The sequence below is a fragment of the Pyxicephalus adspersus genome, chromosome 2 (genome assembly GCF_032062135.1).
Source record: "Pyxicephalus adspersus chromosome 2, UCB_Pads_2.0, whole genome shotgun sequence".
Classification (NCBI taxonomy): Eukaryota; Metazoa; Chordata; class Amphibia; order Anura; family Pyxicephalidae; genus Pyxicephalus; species Pyxicephalus adspersus.
The window spans coordinates 62,939,917-62,957,151 of NC_092859.1; the positions used below are offsets into that span (position 1 = coordinate 62,939,917).

General features: G+C 40.1%; 1 protein-coding gene across 6 annotated transcripts in view; it reads left to right on the forward strand.

The window, feature by feature from the left end:
* The first annotated feature begins 4,155 nt into the window (after positions 1-4,155).
* GNPDA1 (glucosamine-6-phosphate deaminase 1) overlaps positions 4,156-17,235 on the forward strand; it is a 36,415-nt gene continuing 23,335 nt past the window's right edge. For 2 of the 6 annotated variants that reach the window (XM_072400891.1, XM_072400896.1), the window contains exons 1-4: positions 4,156-4,238; positions 6,427-6,456; positions 6,725-6,853; positions 10,185-10,286. In XM_072400891.1, the coding sequence (XP_072256992.1) occupies positions 6,730-6,853; positions 10,185-10,286 (226 nt within the window). In that variant the 5' untranslated portion in view covers positions 4,156-4,238; positions 6,427-6,456; positions 6,725-6,729. Of the gene's footprint in view, positions 4,239-6,426; positions 6,457-6,724; positions 6,854-10,184; positions 10,287-17,235 lie in introns of those variants that run through there. The other 4 variants (XM_072400895.1, XM_072400892.1, XM_072400894.1 and 1 more) reach the window with 4 other exon arrangements.

Below are 17,235 nucleotides of genomic sequence, written 5' to 3' on the forward strand. Positions count from 1 at the left end.
CTTCTAGAATCTAGGCCACCTTCCCTAGTCCATCATGTGTGTCTACCTTGTCAGAGGAGTTCTTTTCTAGAGTCCGTGTGATTTCATGGCCATGGCATCACCCATTTTTCCCCTAACTTTGACCACAGAGGCCTCAAATGCTCATGCCTTCCCCTGCAGAATTTGTAGCTGATCTGTCCCTGCTTCCTGGCAATGGACCGAAGAGACTACAGGTAGTCCCTGAATAAAGGACAACTCACTCCTGTGCAGGACAGAGCCTTGATAGGGGGGAGGAGGGGTGGTTTGCATGACTTGCTAAACAGGTGAACAAAGTCTTGTAACTCTTTAATGACCAAGACACTCTTCATATGTTTCTTTTTGCATATTAAAGCACAGCTTGCTCCAGAAGTTAATGAATGTGTAGGCTCCATAAAGTTTTTTTTTTTTTTTTGCTTTGTTTGTGATTAACTCACAATCAGGATTTATACAGTAACTGACACCACGATGCCTAATAAAGTGTTGAGACACACATCTGTCCTAATTGCATTTATTAAAATAATGTACCTGTTCCGACTTACATACAAATTCAACTTAAGAACAAACCTACAATCCTTATCTCATATGTAACCTGGGGACTACCTGTATATCCAATTTGGAGTTTCTCCATTCAAATATACAGAATAAGCTTGTTACTGAGAAATTGCAGTCTTCTGCCACAAAGTCAAAATAAATTACTAATACACAGTATTTATATAGTGCCATCATATTATGCAGCTCTGTACAAAGTCCATTGTCATGTCACTAGCTGTCCCTCAAAGGGGTTTACAATCCAATGTCCCTACCTCATTCATATATCTTTAATACAGTCTAAAGCTGCGTACACACCTGCAATTTTTCTCGTTGGAAAGGATCTTGCACGATCCTTTCCAACGAGAAAAGACTGCACGATGCATGAACAATGCTGTACATACAGCACCATTCATGCTCTATGGAGAGGGGAGGGGGAGAGCGACGGAGCGGCACCCTGCTGCGCGCTCTCCCCTTCCCTTTCATTAGGATCGGTCGTCGTCCATCGTCCATGGATCCGCCAGGACGGTCGTCGGACGATGGACGACGACCGACTGTACACACGGCAGATTTTCGCCCAATAATTGGCCGATACCGATTATCGGGCGAGAAAAATTTGCCGTGTGTACGCAGCTTTAGGCTAATTTTGGGGGGAAACCAATCAACCTAACTGCATGTTTTTGGGATGTGGGAGGAAACCAGAGTACCCAAAGAAAACCCACACGGACATAGGAAGAACCTGTAAACTCCATGCAGATAATGTCCTGGCTGAGATTTGAACCTGGGATTTAGTACTGCAAAGGCCAGAGTGCTAACCTTTGAGCCACCATGCTACCCATAGGATCGTTTTGTATATTTTCAATGTGGCTCTTACAACTTGATTACCAGTAGTACTGATCTTGGGTCCTTAGCAGCCCCTAAGGTGACAAAGACCCTTCCATTACTGTTTCATTCTTCTTTTATGGAATTAGGAAACAACAACCTGTACTTTCCAAGATTTTAGTTTAGATACACTTTAATGTAAAGCACTGTAAAATATAATGGTGCTATATCAATACAGTTCATTAATAATAATGAAATATGAATTGTCTGTTCAAGGTGTCCTGCTCAGATTCTGTCTAGACAAAATTTTTAACAATGTTTCAGCTTCTGGTTTTGCATTATTTGACTTCATGCTCTTTTTTTAACTGCAATGGCTGCAATGTACCTAAGTCTGGGTCTACATGGACATTTTTAAAATAGCATGTAAACGTTCCTACTGCATTTATATGCGTTTTTATGCACTTTTATTAGTGTCTTAAATCTTGCCTTTAAAATGCTAAAAAACGTTTAAGTGCTTATAAATGCGGGAAAAAGCCCATTAAAATCAAGCGTTTTTGGGCGTTTTCAAGCGTTAAACCTGCATTTTATTTTTTTAAACGTTGCAAGCAGCGTTATAGATAATGCCCACAAACGTGCCTCAAGGAAATGCTAGTCCATACTGATGTTTTTTCCCAGCATTTAACCTGAGGCTTTAAAAGTCCATGTTTAAAATTCCCATGCACACCAATGACCTAATCTACACCAGGATGTTTCCTTTAGGCAGGTTTTTTAGCTGTATAAAGAACGTTCCTTGCAACTGTTTTTAAAATTAACACGCAGGGTAAATGCAGGAAAACGAGAGAAAACGCGGGAAAACTCTTGAAAACGCTCCTATTGACTTCAATAGAGGCTTTTACAAGTAGTTTTAGGCTGTTTATGAAAGCTTCCATCAAGCGTCATCAGGATTTCCCTTTCCTCAGCCAATCACGGAGCACTAGAGGTGAATAGGGAGACATGTTCTCATTTACCCCCCAGTGCTCGGGGATCCCACACTGTCAGGAGTCCCAGGGCTGTGCTCATGTTATGAATGCAGCCGTGGGAATCATCCTGTCATTGTGAGATAACCTGTAAAAAAAGTTACACAAAACATACACATTCAATAAAATACTTTAACATTAGTTTTAACCTCCTTGCAGATAAGCCCGACCTTCGCTCGGGCAAAAAAAAATTGCAAGGATGGTTAAGCCCGAGATTTTTCACATCCTTACTTTTTTTTTTTTTTTTACACATTTTTAACCCTTTCAGGGAATGAATAAGGAGTTTTATGTGCCCCTGTACTCATTCCCTGAAAGGGTTAAAAGTAAAACTTTTATAAACGCTTATGTAAAACGTGGTAGAACACGTCATAGGCATTTATAAGGCTGGGTCTACATGAATGTTTTTAAAAATGCATGTAAACAATTGTACTGCGTTTATATGTGTTTGTAGGCACTTTTATTACTATTTTAAAGGCAAGCTTGTGTTAAACATCTATGTCGCGTTTTCCCAGCTTTTTACTTTTCAAGTGCAGTGAAAGTGAAAATGCAGGAAAACGCCCACATTAAAATCAATGGAAGTTTACCTGCGTTTTCCCAAGTTTTTGGCGTTTTCCAGGTTAACCCTACTATGAGGAAAACATCGGTGTAGACTAAGCCTAGGAGTTTTGTAGCGTTTTAAAAGACAAGTTTTAAAACGCTTGTAAAAGTGCTTACAAATGCATATAAACGTGGTAGGAATGTTTACATGCGTTTTTGAAACAGTCCGTGTAGACCCAGCCTTACCTTTACAAAAAAAACAGCTTTCAGTGTGTTTAGGGCTAAGTCTACACGGACTGTTTCCCTAGCGTTTAACCTGAGTCTTTTAAAGCCCTTGTTTGAAGTCCCCATGCATTCCAATGGGCTAATCTACACCAGGACGTTTCCTTCAGGCACGTTTTTGAGCGTTATCTTAAATGTTGCTTGCAACGTTTAAAAAATTAAAACGCTTAAAATGCGGGAAAACGCATGAAACCGCTTCTATTGAACTCAATGGAGGCTTTTTCAAGCGTTTTTTAACTTTTTATGAAAGCTTCTATTGAAAACAATGAGGGCTTTTATAAATGTTTTTATCAGGACTTTGGACTCTGGAAGCCCCCTTTAATAAGGAGACTCCCAGATCTCCACCACCCCACCCTGGGGAATGAGTACAGGTGCTGAATGGCTGAGAAACGTAAAACCCCTGCCAATCACAGAGCACTAGGGGTGAATGGAGAGCCATGTCCTCATTTAACCCCTAGTGCCCTGCGATCCCTCACTGTCAGGAGGATTCCCAGGGCTGTGCTCATTGGGAATTATCCTGTCATTAGGATAACCTGTAAAAAAAAAAGTTTAGTTTCACAAACACACACATTTAATAAAATAATTTAACATTAAAGCCTCGTCCAATTTTTTTACACATATTTTAACCCTTTCAGGGAATGAGTAAGGGGGTTTATGTACCCCTGTACTCATTACCTAAAAGGGTTAAAAGTAAACCTTTTATAAACGCTTATGTAAAATCGCCACAAATCGCAGCAATTCGCGGTAAACCGCGTCATAGGTGTTTATAAAAGTTTTTTAGCGTTTTAAAGTTAAGCTTTAAAACGCTTGTAAAAGTGCATAAAAACGCATATAAACATGGTAGGAACGTTTATATGCGTTTTTAAAACCGTTCATGTCGACCTAGCCTAATAAGTGAGAGCCAAGCACACACCAGCCACATTCCTGCTTACTAAGCTGCCTGCTGTCTGCCCACGTGACTTGGAGTCATATGACTTCCTGCTAGAACACACACCCTGCTCCACTGCAAAACAAGAGCAGTTCTACAAAAGTTAGGTAAGTGCGGCATGCAGAGAGCTATGATCTGCACAGAACAGACCACAGGGGTTCAGTAAACTGTCTGATTATCTATCAAGACTGCCTAGGAAGAGATAGGAGCAGTCACAGGCAGGATTTAGGCTTCCGTTTGTTTTCTTTTTATTGTCAGAGTTTAGTTTCTCTTCCTGTTGAATGGTTTGCTGTTCATTCATCAGATAGAAATCAGAAGGGCTATCAGAACAATAAAGCATTCAGTAGAATTGTTATTGCAGCTGGCAAGATTGCATAGAAGTGGAGTTGTTAAGAATATTCGGACACTGCCTTACACACTGAAAACTTTATTGTTGTGAATATATAATTTATATTTTTAAATATTTTTTGTTAATGTAGAATAAAATACATCTGGGATCCAAAGAATTAGTGGACTTTTGTAATGTGCATATATTTTGTCCTTTTTTTTTTTTTTTTTTTTTTTTGTAGACATTTGATGTCTGTGTTGATGTCAGTGTTGTGTTGTTAGTTCTGAGTATTAGTATTTTAACATACCATATATTAGTATTTTACCATATAAAAGTGGGAGTCGCAGATTTGCTTAGGTCGTCACTCTTAGTTTTTGCTTGGTGATAGTTGTGGGGTTTTATTGAGTAGTGTAGAAAAGCAGTGTATTGGTACAGAGGCTTTAAGTGGTTCAAGTGAGGCTAAACAAAAGAACACCTAGGGGACATTTGAAATTTATGCCAGCGTATACCAAGCATTCATTGCTAGTCAAACTACCATATGTTTTTTTTACAGTCAAGTGTCAATTTTGGGGGGAAGCCATTTAACCTAACTGCATGTTTTTGGAATGTTGGAGGAAACTATTCCCTGGAGGAAAACCACACAAACTTGGGGAGAGCCTGCAAACTCCATGCAGATAGTGCCCTGGCTGAGATTCAAACCTGGGACCTAGAGCTGCAACAGCGCTAACCTCTGAGCCATCTTATAAATGTATTTTTATAGTGGTGTATTTTATCACCCAAAAAGAAGAATGGTTGAGAAGGAAAAAGATACACAGGGCTATTTGGTTCTGAAGGAGTGATAGTCCCTCCAAATATCAAAGTTTCTACTTTATAGTTATGCCCTTATAGTTTTAAAACCTAAAATTGCAGCTTTCTATTTCCTGTACTCTTGTTTCCACTTTCAGCAGTGTGCAAATTGTGTGGACCCTTTGTACTTCCTGTGGTTGTGTGCACAGTTCAGCAGCTGAACATCATAGTTTCATTGTACAACCACCCTTGTACAGCGAAACTGTTGTCACCAGAGGTCAGGAAGTGTCTGAAGCTTCAACCTGCTGTGGTATAATATAATTGACATTTTACATTTCTATTCTAATATTATTACACAGTATTTATATAGCGCTGTACAAAGTCCATAGTCGTGTCACTAACTGTCCCTCAAAGGAGCTCACAATCTAATGTCCCTACCAACCATAGTCATATGTCTTTAATGTAGTCCAATTAACCTTAGTGCATCTTTTTGCAATCTGGGAGGAAACTGGAGTACCTGGAGGAAACCCACGCTGACACGAGGAGAATTTGCAAACTCCATGCGGATAGTGTATACAATTTGGGCCACTTGCTAGCTGCAGCTATAGGAAAAATTTGTACAGTAACAATACACAAATCTTTCAAATAGAGTGCTTCATGTAAAGCTCAGCTGCATTTTTGTTAAAATTTTTATTTTTACAAAAATAGCAAACGCAAATTTCCCATTTTCACTCATTCCTCAGGAGCAAAAGCCAGTTGGGTATATCAATGGAAATGGCACAGGGATATAGGTTAGTGCATTTCTGTGCTATTGTCTATGAGCCAGAAGCTGCCATGACTCCTGACTGTTTTGCCAAATGAAAACTGGCTACAGGGATTAGTTTTAGCAAGCAAGACTGATTCAATACGAATTTAATTTGAAGAATTTGGAGACAAGTGAGATTATGGTAATTCCTGCTGCTCCCCAAACTACTCTTAGGTGCAAGAAGCCTGCTATCCCAGAACCACATCACTCACTGTTCTTCAATTACTTGTCAAAGGATGATGTTGCTGTATTAAAAAATGTAATATTACACTTCCTGGTCATGATTGCACTTAACAAGTAAATATATTAGTTCCTTATTTTGGCATTGAAATCTCATAATCTATTTTAAATATCCCCTTTGCATTCTCACCTGCAGGGAGCAGCCAACAACTATTTAGATCACCAGGTAAGTAGATTAATTTTTTCCACCCTTTTTTTTTTCCTTTTAAAAAATACACACACATATACCGTATTTTTTTCCATCCACGCTGGGGAGGGTAATTACAATATGATGAGCGATCACTGACTACCACCTTTAAGAAGTCTAATTGCCCCTTCCTAAATGTAGCAATATTTATTTTCTCATCACCATTTTGAGTAAAGTGACAATATTTAATATTATTTTTTTTATATTACTTCTTTTCACACAGTTTTACCTTCTCATGTTTTTTTAGATAAAATGAAACTCATCATCCTGGATGATTACAACCAAGCCAGTGAGTGGGCGGCAAAGTACATTCGAAATCGCATTATTCATTTTAATCCAAATGCTGAAAAATTATTTACGCTGGGTCTACCCACAGGTATGCTGCTTTCTTGCCACAAACATATCGCCTACAACAAGGGTGCCTAACCTACGGCCTATGGGCCAGAGCTGTCAGATCCCGCTCTTTACTTATTCCCTCTCTGCTCGTTGTCTTGCCCCCGGGGGATGCACCATGCACACATCTCCTATGTTCCTCTATGAGATTGTGCTGCCAGGGGAAAGAGCTGCTCCCCGCCCACCTTGTGCTGTGAGATAATCCCAGCAGCAGCATGAGAGCGGTGTCTGTGTTCATGCAGCTGTCATCCCCATGTATTTCCTCCCTCCTTCACTGATTGTCAAAGAAATGTGAATCTTTTAGGGTACATGGGGGACTGCCTACCTAAGAACTGCTACTAAACCAAATTTACACCACACATGACAAGTTGCCAGATACGGGGTCATAAGCATAAAATCCTAACAACAATCAGGGATAATTTTACATGAAAGGGGGACTAAGACTAAGATCCCCAAATTGCGATTGTATGTTGGGAACCCCCTGGGGGCCACTCTCATGGCAATGAACATTATGGTACTGCCAATTGTCTGCGCTGTGGTGCCCTTAGGTTCACAAAACTTCAAGGCTGCGTTCAGGTTGGCAGTAAGGTTGCAGTGCGGTTACCCCTTCCTCTGTAAACCCCAATTTCTCTGGAACAGAGGCAACTAAAAATGTGGGAGCCAGTAGAAAACTCCTTTTGTCCCCCCCCCCCCCTCCTTCCCTAATAAAATGTTATACCCATCATATCATGCTGCCTGTCACACATAGCAATCCCCTTACTATCTATGAACCCCCATTACTCCAATTATAAGAAAAAGGAAATGTGACCGCAAGTGCAGGACTCTTGTGGCTAACTCCCTATAAAATCACAAGAAAGAAAAGAAAAACCTGTCATACCATGCTACCCTGTCACACATAGCTGGCCACTTACCTACTGTGAACAACAATTTCTCTTTAACAGTAGAGGAAGGGAAATGTAGAGTAAGTGGGGGACTATTGTGGCTACCCCCCACCCACATTAAACTTATCACTCCTACCATACCATGGTGCTCAGTCACACATAAATGTCCACTTATGTTCTTTAAATCCCAGTTTCTCCTAAAAGGTGAACTGTAGGTATTTCAAAATGTAGGATAAGTGAAGGACTCTTGTGGCTTACTAGCTCTAAAATTGTATTGCTTCAGCACCATCACAAGGTAAGAAAAACTATAGCTATTATACTGTGCTGCCCTGTCACACATATCTGGCCACTTACCTTCTGTGAACCCTAATTTCTCAGAAACAGGGAGATGTGGGGACCTGAAAATGTACTAGTAAGAACATATACCCCTTGGCTATCTGTTACATGAATTCCATTTTTCTGGAAGTATCCATTGCAGAGATTCTTGATTTGTCATCTCTTTTATTTGGTGCATGTACTTTACGGTAAATAGAAACATTTTGATTTAATTTCATTTTTAGATTAAAATTAATATAGTTTCAAACACAGTGAGGGAAAGAAGTATTTGCTCCCCTGCTGATTTCATATGTTTGCCCTCTGACCAAGAAATGACCAGTCTATAAATGTAATAATAGGTGTGGGAGACATCCAGTGCTTAAAATTTAGAGCTTGATGTGCATGGGTTTTTGAGGGTTCTTTTGTTGTTTTACTGTCTCACACCTACAATAAACCTACCATTACAATTATAGACTGGTAATTTCTTTGTCAAAGGGCAAACATACAAAATCAGCAGGGGATTAAATACTTCTTTCCCTCTGTACTTCTGTACATCTTTTATGTTTATTTGCATTGCGGCCCACAAGTTTTATCCCAATGTCAACAGCGGCCCAGATGTAAAAAGGTTGGGCACCACTGACCTAGAATATAAAATATCTGTTATTTAGTGAAAGTGAAAAACTGAAAAGCTGTTTAATAAGTGTTTATAATCTAGTACATATTTTACATTTGGTACGGATGTATTCAGAAGCGCCATCTTCCTGTAAAATGCTTCTTCCTTAATGGCAGGGTACTATATTGCACAGCCTGTGATTGGTTCTCAGACAGATAATGCTTGAGGTGTAATAAAACCACATCTTAAGGACTTTTAAAATCTATTTTAGTTATTTTTCAAGAAAATATAACAGTTCAAGAGTGGTTGTTGGACACCAAGACGTTTACTGTATAAATGAGTAATTATATTAATGAAAAGCTGGATGAAGACTTTTTTTTTCCGATGGGTATAACCTTTGACACTTACCTTTCCCTCTCGTGTCTTTTGGCTGCCCTATTGAATCAAATTTCCTGGGTATTTGTATTAAATGTGTACACATTATATGGCCAAGCAATCTCTTTGCATGTATATTTAATGGATAGTTCTAAAAGCTCCCAGTTTGAAATACATGGTACAGAACTTAACATGGACTAGGCTCCGCCCTGCCTTCCTTGTTGCTCAGGACTTCAAATTCAATTTGATCCCCCATTACTTATCTGTCATTGGGTTGGATCCATATACTGGCAGCAGGCTACAGATCAAAGTGGGGTGTGTGCAGGGCAAAAAGTACAGGAACTGATTGGATCCTCTTTTAAATCTACCATATCTCACAGCCATAGCCAGCTGGGTGGGGAGAAGCTGGTGGTCAAAAATGTGGTTGTACAACAAGCGACAAATTTATTGTTCAGTTTTTGCCATAGGTATCCAGTAACCTCTTTAATTCTGTCAGTTTTCTACTGACCCCCTGTAGTTCTAACTAGGAGTGTAGTGGGGAGAGCACAGGCAGGAGTGCTCACTGTCTTTTTTTTTTTGCAAAGAATTCTTTCGTGGTCCACGGCTCTGGCTGGTCCACTTCCCCCCCTCCGCAGGGTCAGGAGAAGGACCCCACTGGGGGGGGGGCGCCCTGGCCAGAGCCGTGGACCACGTCCCCCATATTGATGTGCAGTCTCAGGCGGGTTCTGGTACCTTGACTTCACTCTGGGGGAGCTGTCTTCCCCTTTGAGTGACCTGGCAGGGATGTAGTGGTGTGGGCATATAACATGCCCCCTTTTTTTTTCTTTCTTCTTTATTCTTTACAATTACACCCTTGGTTCTAACGTGCTAATGACCACCCACTTACTATCTCCCATTTTTTCATTGTCTTTGTATTATGGCCCCAGCTAATACGTGCCCTTGTATTGTGACCCAACTGTACAGTAACCACCCAAAAACAGCTTTTTCAAAGGTTACTCAAAAGTGCTGGGTGGTGCACCCGGCTCAAAGGGACTAGGGAGAACACTGTGTAGTGTGGATGTGCAGATGTCCCAAAGAACAAACATATTGATGTGTATGCACCTTATATCATTTTTAATTTTCATTTGCAGGAAGTACACCTTTGGGATGCTACAAAAAGCTCATAGAATACCATAAAAATGGAGACCTTTCCTTTAAATATGTAAAAACATTTAACATGGATGAGTATGTTGGTAAGTGTTCTATATGGTGTCAGACATTAACTATGAATGTATTATTGTATCCGTGCAATCTGTAGCCTGTGATCCTTTAAAAGCCATCTTTTAGTAGTTTTTCTGATATTTTGCTATTCAGGTTTATCAGCTACATCATGGAGGAGGCAACAGCAGTGCGATTGGTATTCTTCTGTTTTCTTTGAGATTAAAACTGGCGCCTCTATTCTCCAAGCTATAGGCTAGCTATTGGTATCAATGTGAAACTCATGGACTACACAATCAAAAATATTGCATAGGATAAGGCTAACTTTTTTTCTTTACCACTTCTCTAAATCTAGGTGTAAGCCCCCTTACCGATATAAAAGGGCTCCTCCTACTTTTGTCCCTAAAGTTTCCACAATATAACATACAATAATAATTCTACAGGAAATGTAAGGCCCTCTCATATTTATAGTTAGAAACAAACTTTACCGTGTGTAGCGGACCATATCATTTCTGCTTGATTGTGCAAAAAGTTGTCAAGGTGTACTGCCATATCAGATTTAATGGCCTTAAACATATCACATCGGAGAAAGTCCACAGCAATAACACTAATTGGTTCTAAAGTGCAAATCCTACTGCAAAATTATTATGATTTCATAATCCATACTTATTTTTTTTTGATGGGGGTTACCATGTATGCTTGTAAATATAATTGTAATATTTATTTTATTACTAATTTAGTAGAAAATGGTTTGCTTTGTTAAATATCATGGGCCATATTTTGTGAAGTTAACTATTTTGTAATGCAATTCACCATTGCAGGACCTGGCTCCTGGTCCTCTCATGCATCCCTGCTTCACCAGGGGATTTCCATCCCCTTCACACTTCGCAGGACTCCCTAGCACATCTAGTTTTTCCAGCCCTAGTTTGCATTCAGATTCATTGGCTCCAGTTAACTGTTGCACTACCAGTGACACTTTGGATCCTCACCATACCTCCTCTACAGCCCAGCATACATATTCTGCTGGAAACACAGATGAGCCTCATTTACCAGCTTCAGGGATCCCTCACAGAGGGCCTTTTGATTTTAACTCCCTACACTCTTCCTCTCGGGTAAAAGTGAGGCATCCTGCAATTGCCCTGGGATGCCTCATAGCACCGTCCCCTCTATAGTCACTTGCACTACCTCTCCTGGTTCTCAAAGGCTGCATGATGCTGAGCAGCAGACCACCCTGCCTGTAAGCCATAAATCCTGGCAAGCTTATGTGCAACGCCTCCCCACCAAAGATTATTTTCGCCTTTTAGTACAGGAGGTTAAAGAAATTCACATTCTATGAACAGATCTCCAACAGTTAGCAGATAATGATCTACAGGGTACTAAAAACCAGGTTCTACAACTTAAAGGCCTGGTCTCTACCCAAGCTCCAACAATTAGAGATCTTAAGCTTCACCTTGAAGACCTTGAAGATAGATCCAGGTGTAGCAATATTAGAGTGCGAGGTCTTCCAGAAGCTACCCAGCAGTCCTACCTTCCTCTGGTAATCCAAGCCGTTTTCAACAACATCCTAGGTCACCCACATGCTGATGCTATACGGGTTGATGCACAGACCCCTGCGACCACCTGGTCCCCCCTCGAGAATGTGAGATGTTATCTGCAGATTGCCCTTTGAAAGAAGAAATCATGCATGTAGCTAGAAATATGAGAACCATTGGGTTTGATGGGGCGCAACTTCCTGATGTTTCCTGGTCCACTCTCCAGCAATGTCGTGCTCTTCAACCATTGTTAACATCTCTTCGTGAACATTTCATCTACTATCGGTGGGGGTTCCCCTTCAGCCTAACAGCACATCTAGAAGGCAGATCTGTGACTCTCAAGCATCCTGAAGACCTTCCACAATTCTGTGCAGACCTTGGAATACCTTGCCCTTTGATTTCCGGATGGGACCCTTTTCCTGGTTTTTCAGGCGGCCCCTGAGAGGTGGCAAGAAGTTTACAAACAGAAGCCGCCTCCACCTAATGCGGCACAAGTTAAATTTTTAGAAATGTTACTTGCAATAGCATCCTCATTGTCCTATAACCACTTGCTTATAGCAGGTGATTTTAATTTGCCTTATACTCCTCAATGGGACTGGCTCTTAATGACTAATACCACTAGACCTCACACTGTCTCTTGGCCTCCAGCTAGTTTTAGACGCCTCCTTCATCACTATGGTTTACAAGATGCATTGGCGTATTCAACATCCCATGGAAAAGCAATATAGCTTTTTTTCTAATCATCATACACACTTTAGACTAGACTATTTTTTTGTAGACGTTTCTACATTGAGGGCTACCACTTTTTCTGATATACGCCCTAATACATGGTCTGATTATGGCCCTGTAGTTCTAGAGGTGATACTAGGTACAATTCCAGTGGGAAAATGCCACTGGAAGCTTAATGATTTTCTGCCTAAATATCCCCCGCTAAAGTGACCCTGTAAACTTCCTTGAATGCCTACTTCCAGGAAAATTCACAATCAGTAGCACAAACCTCCACACTGTGGGGGGCCCATAAAGCGGAATTTCGGGGCCATTGCATAGCAGAATCTACTGAGCTTAAAAAAGATACGTTGGCCCTGGGCATACAACTTGAGGCATCCCTGGAACAATTGGAGTAATTCTACGATTTCAATACTTTGTAAAGTTGTAGATATTAGGCATAAACTTAGAGTTAGCTGTAAGTAAAATAGAAAAGTCCTTGGTGTACCTTCGACAGCAATATTATGATAAGGGTAATAAAGCTGATTCATTTTTAGCACACCAAATTCTGGATTAAACTGCCAAGGCGACCCCTATGGCTTTGAAAGACACTAATGGTACCCTTTAGTATGATCCAGAATTTATGGATGGAACTGTTGTTTAGTAAAATAGGTAAAATAGGAGAACAATCTACTCTTAGATCACGTATCTCAGATTATCTAGCACGCTGTTCATTTCTGGTTTTGGAAAATACAGCTATTGAAAAACTCAATGAATCTATCTCATCAGAGTAAATGTAGCCATGATAAAAGCCCTGCCATTAAGTAACAGCCTTCCATATCTCTAATAAAAAACTTTTGCCGCTACCTTGGTGCGATATTTAACTGCACTAATAAATGATTTCTTGGAGGCGGCACCAATATTTCAAACTTTGCAACACTCCTAAATATCGGTGATTTCAAAGCCTGGCAAAGACCCTGAATGCCCTACTAGCTATTGCCCTATTGCCCTTTGGAATTCAGATTTAAAAATATTCTAAATAAAAATTTTAGCTACTAGATTGGGGACATATTTACTTGAAGTTATTTCCAAAGATCAGGTTGGCTTTATAACTTCTTGCAAAGCTGATGATAACACCAATGTACAATTGATATTATTGATGCCCTGAATAAGCTTGGCCAAGGGGCAGTACTGTTGAGCCTCGATGCTAAAAAAGCTTTTGATCGGCTTAACTGGCCCTTTTTAATGCAAACTCTGAGTTGGATAGGAATCACGGCCCTTTTCTTCCAGGCTATCACAGTCCTCTATAAAATCGCAATTCAAAACGGCACTAAGCTGGATGTCCCTTATCCCCCCTATTATTCGCTCTCTGTATTAAACCACTAGCTAGAATGATCTGCTAAGATCCCGACATTAAAGGGGTCCCTATTAGGACCAAATCATTTACTATCACATTGTATGCTGATGATGTCTTATTGACCTTCACTAACCCTCTTGTGACCCTTCCAAATCTTCATAGAGTACTGAATGAGTATCGCTCCCTATCTGGGTACAAGATTAATATGTCCAAAATAGAAGCCCTCTTTATAAATTTGCCACCTCTTCTACAGCAGCATCTTCAAACACAATACCTATACTGCTGGGGCTCAGAGTATATTAAATATTTAGAATTTCCCTTACTGCAATTTTTATGCTGCTAATTACCCTTCACTATTTAACCCCCCTAGCGTTTAATTCTCTCCGTATTTCCATGCAAAAAGCATTACATGTTTTTGCATGAAAATGTATTATACATTGTAGGCTATAATTCTCAGGCATAATTCACCGAAAAAAAAATAAAAAAAAACACAAAAATCTGTTAAAAAATATTGAAACATGTAAAATAACTGTACAGTAGCATGTATAATATATATAAATATAATTATATAAATTATATGAAAATTTCTTTGTATTGGACTCAATACAGCTATTTTGTATTGAATCCAATACTAAGTTATTTGAATTGCCCGCTGATCCTCCCGCCTGCACCGACGCCTGCTTCACCAGGAATCCCCGGAGAACATCTCTGCAGTCGCTGGCTGAAGATCAAAGAGGAAAGACGTGTCCCCAGAACCTGCGGGGACCAACAGGACGCCAGGGGACGCCGATGGAACAAGTTAAGTCGGGTTTTTTTTAAGTTTAAAGCAACCCCGAGTGTGACTCAGGATTACCATTTTTAGCAAGTAAAATCCACCACACTCAGGAATACCGCCAGGGGGGTTAAGGAGCTGAAACAAAACTGGGGTACTTTGCTATTGTCTTTCTTTGGCCGTATAGCTTTTTTTAAAATGTCCATCGTGCCAAAATTTTTTTTGCAACACTACTGATACCAATTCCTAGGTCTAAACTTAGAAAATTGCAGGGGTAAGCCCCTAATTTTATTTGTAGATATAAGCAACACCATCTACCTAAATCTGTTTTATGCTCCCTCTGAGAAAGAGGACTAGGTGTTCCAGATTTCCTTAAATATTTAACGACGCACTTGCGTCATCTCGCTTCTTAAGCTGCGTACACACTTCCAATTTTTATCGTTCAAAATGAACGACGAATGATCGATTGGGCAAAAATCGTTCGTAAAAAAAGTAACCAACGATGCCGACGAACGAGGAAAGTCTTTGGAAATGAACGACCGGACCGGCGGATCGGATTGGACGACGATCGTTGACCGTCGTTCGTGTGTACGATCGTTCATTGATCATCCATGGTCCGAGCATGCGTGATGAACGAACGTTCCTGTGTTGCACGTAACTTCCTGTATCGTTCAAACGATCGCATCTATTGTGTGTACAATATCTATGAACGATCGTGTCGTTATCTGTATGTACAGGATCGGTGCTATACGATCGTTCGCAGATATCGTGTAGGATCGTTCGTCGTTCGTTTACCAACGATAATAATTGGAAGTGTGTACGTAGCTTTAGTCTACCCTGCATCCTTTCAACAGATGGTTGGAAATTGAAAGATTATTGTTATTGCTGTTGAATTCATACTAATTCCTTTCTCTGGAACTCGCATCATGATGCCCTGGGGGGCTCACTATTGGGTTCTATACATTTCTCACGGGGATAAAGGCTTCAAAGTAAAGATAAATTTCCCCTGACTACTTCTGCATTGTTGCCCAATTCTTTCCTATATACTCTGCTTCTTCCTGATAGTTTGTCGCGTCAAATGGTTCCCAACCCAATACTATGCAATGGTAAATGTTAGCAATGTGTGTTGGAGGTGTGGTACAGAGGTTGGCACTATATACCATATTTTCTGGACATGTCTGCTCATTGGGCCCTATTGGACAAAGGTCAACACTCTTCTCTCAGATATTGGAAATTCCTGTATCACTTGATGTAGTTACCCATCTTTTGGGTCTACCTATGTCTAATCTCACTAAATTTAATTGAAAATTAGCGTGTCATATCCTTACTGCTGCCAGATGCTTTATTGGTGGACACTGGAAATCCACTTTGCCCTTGGGCATCATGTACTTATATGCTAGGATAAAAGAAGTTCAGCTTATGTAACATACGACCAGAATACAGTTAAGTCAATAAAAATTTGGACAGAGACAACTTTTTTCTAATTTTGGTTCTGTACATTACCACAATTAATTTTAAATGAAACAACTTAGATGCCGTTGAACTGCAGACTTTAAGCTTTAATTCAGTGGGTTGAACAAAAAGATTGGATAAAAATGTAAGGAACTAAAGCCTTCTTTGAAAACACAATCACTTCATTTCAGGGGCTCAAAAGTAATTGGACAAATTAAAAAGCTGAAAATAAAATATTGATTTTTAATACTTGGTTGAAATCCCTTTGCTGGCAATGACAGCCTCTAGTCTTGAACTCATGTATGTGTTTTGGGTTATTGTCCATCTGTAATATGAAACGCCTCCCAATCAATTTGACCGCATTTAGCTGGATTTGAGCAGACGGTATGTCTCTGAACACCTCAGAATTCATTCAGCTGCTTCTGTCCTGTGTCACGTCATCGATAAACACTAGTGTCTAGGGCAGCTCGGTGGCTCAGAGGTAGCACTCTTGCCTTGGCAGCACTGGGTCCCAGATTCAAATCTTGGCCAGGACACTATCTGCATGGAGTTTGCAGATTCTCCCCGTGTCTGCGTGGGTTTCCTCTGGGTACTCCGGTTTCCTCCCATATCGCTAAAACATGCAGTGAGGTTAATTGGCTTCCCCCTAAAAATTGGGCTTAGACTGTATATATGACATATGACTATGGTAGGGACATTAGATTGTGGGCCACTTTGAGGGACAGTTAGTGACACAACTATAGACTTTGTACAGCGTTGCATAATATGATGGTGCTATATAAATACTGTGTAGTAATAATAATAGTGTCCCAGTGCCACTGGCAGCCATGCACACCCAAGCCATCACTCTGCCTCTGCCATGTTTACAGATGATGTGCTATGCTTTACTCTAATTAATTACCATATATTGTCCTCCACTCTACATCCTCCTTGTACCTTCTCCATTTACCTTCCTTTTTCTTCTCTTTGCCCTAGAAATTTCATGTTTATTTTCAATTTATCTTTATTAATTTTCTTAAAAATTTCACATATTTCAAAATACATGTGACAATCGTAAAAAAAAAAATAATTTTACAGTATAACATCAAGATCCAACAAGAATCTTTACAAAAATCAGTTACAGGCTTATAACCTAATGTCTCTAATTCATTTCATGTTGCTCCTCA